Raw genomic sequence first — 8,345 nt, 5'->3', positions numbered from 1 at the left:
TATATATATATATATATATATACACACACATACACTTTACATTCTTCTGTATATTCTTGGTTCTGCTCATATTTATATTTCCAACCTAACCACAGTACCTATCACAGTTGAAAACTTAGCAATCATAATTTCCTTCTGTCTCTGCCTCTATCTCGGTCTGTCTGTCTCTAATCCTATAGGTCTGTTTCTTGTGAATTTACTTAATATAAATTAACAATTCAGAACTGTTTTCTCATTTTCACTCTTCCTTACTATGTGAAATGTCAGAATAGATTTCCTAAAAATATTGAGGAACAAATGGATCACTGGTGACCTTAAGAAGGTGTTAATATCTTCAGGAGATCCTTCTTGAAAGACCCAAATGACCTTAAGTCTTTTTATCATCTTAAAGACAATAATCTTCAAGATATTCTTGGGTTGTCAGTAGGACCAGGATTTATTAATTGTTTATTATCTCCTTGATTAAACTTCCTAACAACAGGGACACTGAGCAGGGTTTATTTTGAGTTCAACTGAATTTGGTTCATCATTTATTTATGAGATTTTTCTTTCTACTTGCTTCCAACTGGGACTACTATTAGTGTTACACAATTTGTTAACTACAGAAAAAGAAATCGTAATCAGTAGCAGTTTTCTCCATTGCTTACATCACTTACTTGAATATGTTTCACCTTGGCCACTCTGCCTGGGACCTTTTGTTTTTCCATGTTGGATGTAAAGTGAGCCACAGCAGTAAAACACTATCTCTAGAGTCATAGAAGAATTGCAAAGTTGACCCTATGTTTGGGAAAAATTTTACCAATCAAAACCCCATCACAAATTCAGTGTTAGTAATGTTTGTGACGTATTCAACAGTGCACCTTCCTTTTCCCTTAAAGGTGAACAGTGCAGAAAAGTAGAATTGATGTGTCAATCCAGACAACATAGTTCTGTCAATAGTAAAATGAGGAGAGACATCCACACTAACCATAGTCTGTATTTTCCGGTTCCCAACAATTTGATGGCCAAAAATAGGGTGTCTAAAGAACAAAGAAAAAGTATGAATATATGTTAGACAACATAAGAGTTATACAATTTTTAGCTTTACAGTCTCAAAAACTATTTATTTGTTTTGAATCATTTGCTGATGTTAATTTAGTGGCTAACAAATAAATCCTAAAGTTGCATATTTTTGCTACTTTGCAATGCATACTTTAAACTACAGTCTACAATTCTTGACCAGTTATAGAGTAAATACAGGTTGATCATTGGTTTTCAAAAAAATCATTTTACCTCCATGTTGATCTCAACCCCAAATCAAATAATCCCTTGTATAGCTGGTATAGTCTCGTGGAGCCTATTAATTCCTTTAAAATTCAAACTAAAATTTCTTTTGACTTTTATTTTAGCTTCAAAAAACTATGTTAAAACAAATGCTTATAGCAAGAATATTTATGCGGAAGAGTTGGATATATAATTTTTAAAAAATCATAGTATTTGAAATGTGAATCCCAAATACTGAATAATGAAACAGACTCTTCCTTAAAATCTTGTCATTTGGCCACCTTTGATATTTGTACAATTAAAATAAATCCTTCATAATTGAAATTGGATTCAGATCATTAAGGCAAGATCTGGAATCATAGAATTTTAGAGTTGAAAAAAATCTTTAAAAATCATCATGTTCAGGACTTCAGGACTTTCTTTTTATTTCTTTTTACTGAACTTCATTCCCCAAAAGTAAATTAACACAGTAATATTTTTTTTTGTTTTGATATTCTGTCAAATTAAAGATATGTGATGACTTTAGGAATTACTTTTCAACCCATAACATATATTATTTCATTAAGAGAGGGCACATAATTAATTTTATGTTACTCTATTATATAGTAATTCAACAAATTGCATGAAAGAAAGAAAAAGGAAATTGCAGAATGAATTTCAAACTCAGCCACTATTAACAATTTAAGAAAAAGTATTTTGTTGGGACTCAATAGCTAATGTAACAACAATATATTAAGCAGAAAGCCAAGATAATAATTATCCAATATATACCATGAATATAGTTAAGTTTTGATAAAGCATATAACTTCTCTATAATATACAAAACTCAAAGAATCTGTTACTAAAAATTAAATTTTTATGGGAAAAGTAAGAATAACATATTATCCAGAGGGATCTTGCTGACCCCAAATTTTTAACTTTCTATTATTGGTTGTAATAGTTTGTCTTTGGTTCTCAAGTGACCCTTGAAGCTCAAAAAGCAAATAGCTCCAGTGTCTTGGGTTCCTAGCACTCTACAAACCCCACAAGGAAATTGAGTCCTAACACAGAGTCCAGGACACCTGAAGTTATCCTAGCAAGTCCCCTGTGACTTTCAATCCAATTCAATCATTTTTCTATATTTCATATTAAAACCCAAGCTGAGGCATAATTAGGATGGGGTTGCTATAATCCAAGCATATAATATTTGGAGTGTTCCCATGTGAAGTCTGATTTGGACCTAATTGTGATATCAATAGTCCTGAAGACATCTCATTATTTGGAGGTGAAAGTCAGAGAACTCTGCATGAAAAAAATCCCAATTAGTCTGATAGAAGGTTTAGTGAACCAATAAATACATAAGAAATAAAAATAAAGGAAAGGTAATAAAGAAGAGAAAAGAACAGAAAAAAAGAATAGCTATTAAAAAAATTTAAAAATTTGTGTTAGAATCAGCTGTGATATTTATCATGTACTCAGGTATAGGTCACTTTTCTGGGTCTTAATTTTCTAATCTATAAAATAAAGGGGCTAAACCAGATACCACTCCCAGTTTTGATTCTATAATTCCAATTGGTACAGTAAATGGCTTTTGTACTTAGCAATGTGATTTATAAGTCTTTTCCTTGATCCTCATACATTGTTGTTTGCAGAGTATAAATGAGGAAAAATGAGGAATAGGTAAGCAAAATGCTTTTCCAAGATCACTTAATAAGTTTTTAGCAATGATGATATAAAAATTATTTTCCTTAGAATTCCAAGTTTTCTTTTCAATTCAGGAATTGCCAACTCATTCCAAATGCTTTCTTATTCATAGTTGCTCTGCATTTTACAGTTCTTAATTAGCATGTCATGTCTGAAAACTCAATGCATATCAAACCATGATGAATTCACCACAATGAAATGGTTTGGGTTCCCTAGTATCAACAATAAAAGTAGATCCTTGGCATATAACCATTACAGTTTACTGGGAAACTTCAAATACTAGCATTATCAAAAGGCATTCAATGATTATCCACTTGGTGGAAAATGTCATTCTAGGTCTAAAAGAGTAATAATACTATTGATTTCAAAATATTATAACTGAATGTCTTATTTGCCTTTTTAGCTGGATGTATGGCATAAGTATACACACTTTTGAATCTGGCATGTAATATTTTCCTAATTTTAAGTATATCACTTGAAACATATATAATCAATCTACTAATATGTGAACTACTATGAGTTTAGCCCTCTTCAAACTATTGACCTCTTGAAGTTCTTAGGTTACTAAAAACACCTTTCCCTTGCCCCTAGCCCCATCTTTATGTTGCTATATTTAACTCATCCAAAGATTTTTAGAACATAACTTGAATTTAATAAGAAGTATTTCCATTTTTTTCTTTTCCTTTCAGACCACTAATAGAGTTTTACTTTTGAGCAAGTGAAAATCATTCTGAAATATACTCTTTAATGGTTTTCACTTTTCTCTTCTGTACTTGACAATTTCCTGTCCTTCATTCAGCTAAAGTGGATACAAGAGGACTGAATGTAACAGTCAAGTGCCAGGAATAGAGAGAGAATAAAGAGAATGATTCCACTACCTTACCACCATCATCATTGCCCCATACACAAAACTCAAGTTCTAGTTTGGGGAGAATAATTTCTGGAATGATTGGAAATGGGACATAATTTCATTCTAGTGACCAGAGTTCTGTCATATAATTAATTGATAAAACCTAGGGAAAGAAATTAACACCATCAACAAAAACAAGAACCCATTCCTTAAATGCCTAGCCCCAAAGGAAATAAATAACAATGACTAAATCATGACATAATCATGCCCTTGGATTACAAGTGATAATTTATTTCAGTACTAATGTTTACTTCATACAGTGCTTCTTTTATTCTAATGTTTTAAAAAAGAAGCCACAATGTATAGAAAAGGCTATACTTTTCTTATAGTATCTTACTTCTCATTCAAGAACTATCAGTACAAAAATATTTTTGATATAGGAATTATTTTATTTCTTCCTTAGTTAGTTTCCTGGTCATTATTAAGGAATTTGGACTTTCAAGTTTTATTCCTATATTGTTCAATTCACATAAAATGGAATAGCTAAAAATGTAGCTAGAAGATCCTGTAGTCAGTCTGTGTCACTTTATGATATAATGGGATTAAGTTAAAAAGTTACTTTTTCAATAGAATTGGCTGACATTTTACCAAAAGCCCAAAGGAGAGTCTTGTTAAATGAACATTGGATAATTCAGTAGGAAAAAGATGCTTTTTGCTTCCATCAAAGGAAAAAAATGCAAATGTTTTGAGGTGGTGCCAATCAGAACAATGGTGCACCAAATGATTGCCAGCACTTTGAGTTTGCATAAAAAACTATTTGCCAGAACTGCTATGGGATATTCCTGGATCATGACTTTAGAGAAAAGCCAAAACCAGATGTCTCTTTTATCTAACAGGCTTCAAAATACTAGGATGAGAAGATAATGTTGAGATTCAGGTTAGTAGCTAACAGAGTAAATGTACCCAACATATGGACCAAGGGTGGAAGAAATTGATTTTATCTATTCTGAATTCATTTTACTGTATTGGTCAATGCCATTAAAAATAATACAACTATCAACCTCTGGGCAATAAGGACATCCACTGCAATGTCTATTTGATCCCTTTGTAAATACCTTGTTGATGGCTATCTCAGTGAAAAGAGCATGCAATGAATTGCCAGATGTCTTAAATTCTCCTTTAAAAACAGATGGATGATTTTTAAAAAACTGACATATTATGTAATAGGATAAAAGGAGGTAAACTGGCAATAAGAAAGGTTGTATAGTATTGTGGTTGTTGAAAGTTGAGTCTCTTTTGAGGACTTCATTAATGAAAAGGTTAATATTTCAACCATCATTCTCTATGAAGGAAATAATAGTCCAAATGAAAAAGAGTCTCTTAGTCTTTGATCATATGCCCCATTCCTGGAGCTCTTATGTCCTTTTTTTAAATCATTTATTCTTTAGAACAATGGGGACCAGTAAATAACAGATTAAAAATTCTTGGAGACTACAGGTTGACTTAGAAAACTACATATACATATTACCTACATTTAAAAATTCTTACTTATTTAATTAACTCCCCAAATACATTTTATTGTGGTATCAGCCACACTTGGTAGCATTGTGGGCCACATGTGGCCTCTGGGCTGGTGTTTGACACCTTTGCTTTAAAAGTTAGTTCTTATGTGAAGCATTCTTTGGTTTCCCTCAGTTAGAAAGGCTCCTTCCTCCAAATCTGGAATCAGCACCTCTTATAATAATTTTTTGGTATTATTACTATTACATAATTCATAATGCCTCTATATTTATTTAAAACGTTGCATGTTTATACAGGTATAATTTCCTCTGCTATTCTAAATGTTTCCTTAAGATAGATGCCATATCTTTATTATCTTTCATCTCCCTTAATGCCTAGCATAGTGTTAAAAAATGTTAATGAATGAATAAATATTATAATAGAAGCAGAATGTTCACACATAGTACCCAAAATACGCCAAACTTATCTTTACAGTTTTATTAAGTCTTAAGGGCATAACAAGGTATGCATATAGGGAGCTAAATGTGTTTTTTTAAAAAGTTCTGAAAGGGACATGGAATCTTTTTAGGTGGAAATAACATTTTGTTATTATATTAGAGTGCCATCTCAACAATTTGAAGTTTATGGAAAATGCAAATGATACATTATAAAATACTTGATCCTTATGAAATAGAGGAAAAGTTGATACCCTGTGGAAATACACAGGTATTTCTATAAAGGTTTTGCTTCTTTTAAACACCTCTGAAGAAGTTCTTTATGACCTTATTTTTGGCATGAAGACAGGAGATCCTGGTTCAAATCACTTCCTAGATATATGAATCTATGCAAATTACTTAACCTCATTACCTAACCCCTACCTCTCTTTTGCCTTAGAATGGATTCTTAATATCCATTCTAAGGCAAAAGGTAAGGATTTTAAAATCATCCAATAAGATATAGATAATGTTACATTTTAAAACTTAAGTGAATATACAACTCACTGAAATCCTTATGTAAAGATATGTGACTCCTGTTTCTATTTGGGTTTGACACCCCACTAGGTTAGATGACCACAGAGGAGCATGATATGGTAGAAATATGCAGGATTTGTAGTTAGTGGGCTTCAGTTTACATCTTCCTGTGTGTGTGATTTTAAGCAAGTTGCTTAACTTCTATGGAATATCATTTCCTTATTCTTAAATGAGGGGACAATTCTAGAAGGCTTGTAAAATCCTTTCTATCCTTAAATATACGATCTCATAAGATTAAAGTTATATGTTCAATGACCTAAACATAATTGACTATTTTGAAGCACATTGAAAATACTACTTATATGTAAACAAATATATACTAATTAAAATATTTTAAAATAAGTATTGCAATAGCACTAGTTAGAAAGCTTTTAACCTATTTTGAATTATGCTTATTTGAAATTAATAAAAATTACTTAATGAAAGAATTACTTTCCACAAAGAATTCAGATTTTTGAGCAATTAAGGCTGATTTCCTATAAATTAGTTCAAATTGCTGAGGTAAATATCAAGATATGAGCAACCATGCTGACTCAACCAGCTATCACTGAAATAAAAAGAAAAAACATCTTGAATTTCCTTTGCTTGTGTTCCAACTGTCCTATGAACAACAGCTACAAAAATCTTTTGATGAAAAAATAGGTCCTGAATTTCCTCTCCATTTCTATTTTGGTTGCTGGGTTTTCCTAGCCAAGTTGTCCCCAGATTTCTCTTTAGTGATCATCCTAGACACAATGTTCTACTTTTCCTGCTTCTCAATACAGCTTCATAATGATGTCTGAAATTTGGATGGTGATGCATAATTTTCAGAAATTTACTGATGAAAGCAGCCAATCCCAAAGTTTGACCTTTGGGATTATTGGCATGTTTTATTTTTGCAAACTTCAATCCTTTTCATCAGTGATTCCTGACTCATCCTATCTGACTCTACCATAGAAAATACATTACTTGCTCCAAGTATACTCAAGTGAATGCAAGTGGCAAATATCTGCACAGTAAATGATGTTAAGCAGAATATCCATTAGTAGACAGGAGAATGACAATGGGCCTGCCTGCTTATTTGAAAATTACCGAGGCATGGGGAGGGAGCAAGGAGCCATTCTCACTTGGGACATTTCTAAGTTCAGTTCATATCTCAGTGGAATATTCTTTGTAAAGAAAGGCTGAGAGTAGTCCTTACTAGCTTACACAAAAATTGCTAGTATCACTTGTGGAGGGCATGCAATTAGCTATGTTCTGTTAACTCTATCCTCTACCCCCAAACACATACCAAGACATCTCTCACCTGTCCAACCCCATCCTCTAGCTACATGCCTTGTTTTTGGAATAATTTCTGATTGAAAAGTCAAAGATTTCAACCAAAGCCCATAACTCACAGATGAGGTGCATGGGGATGGTTTTTATCTTTTGAAGGCCAGCAAATCACTGTGTTGGTTCAAGCTCTTTGTTTAAAAGATAATAATCATGGTTTTTAATTTTCCTCAAATCACCTTTCTTGCTTCCATGAGTGTAATCCATCTTTCTCTGGATCTATGGTAAGTTTTATTTTCCTTCTGAGATTTAACATTAATTAATATCTCTAAATTACCCATCAAAGGTACAGAAATCAAATAATCATTTTCAAAAGTGCTCTTCTGATCACCCACAAGCTTCCCATCAGCTGATTAAAAGACATTTGGAATATACTTACTTGAAATCGGTAAAATGTGCCATCATCCTTTAATGTGAGAACATGATCTGAGATTGGAAAGAAATAGCCATGGGCAGCCATTAATGTCCCCAAATGGAGAGCCTCCACTGTTTCATAAAAAGAAAGAAAAGAATATACAAAGGCTTTTATATCTTTGATGTATAGCAGTGTAACAGTTCTTCTCAATCTCTCAGAACACACTGTAATATCTAAATCCTTGGCATTCTGAAAGCATTGCTTTATGCATATTATAATATCTTTGATTTCATAAAGGAAGTTACTGACATGATTGCTGCTTCTATTAATCAGCTTTAAACATTAAGTAACC

General features: G+C 32.3%; 1 protein-coding gene across 1 annotated transcript in view; it reads right to left on the bottom strand.

Moving 5' to 3' along the window:
• RGS7 (regulator of G protein signaling 7) overlaps positions 1–8,345 on the bottom strand; it is a 333,738-nt gene that overhangs the window by 142,267 nt on the left and 183,126 nt on the right. The window contains exons 3-4 of the mRNA XM_044674982.1: positions 8,018–8,124; positions 968–1,019 (exon numbers count right to left, since the gene is read on the bottom strand). Coding sequence (XP_044530917.1) covers positions 968–1,019; positions 8,018–8,124 — 159 coding nt within the window. The remainder of the gene's footprint in view (positions 1–967; positions 1,020–8,017; positions 8,125–8,345) is intronic.

This window comes from Gracilinanus agilis, chromosome 4, assembly GCF_016433145.1.
Source record: "Gracilinanus agilis isolate LMUSP501 chromosome 4, AgileGrace, whole genome shotgun sequence".
NCBI classification, from domain to species: Eukaryota; Metazoa; Chordata; class Mammalia; order Didelphimorphia; family Didelphidae; genus Gracilinanus; species Gracilinanus agilis.
The sequence above is the reverse complement of the archived record's forward strand: the minus strand, read 5'-3'. Positions and strand labels throughout refer to the sequence as shown.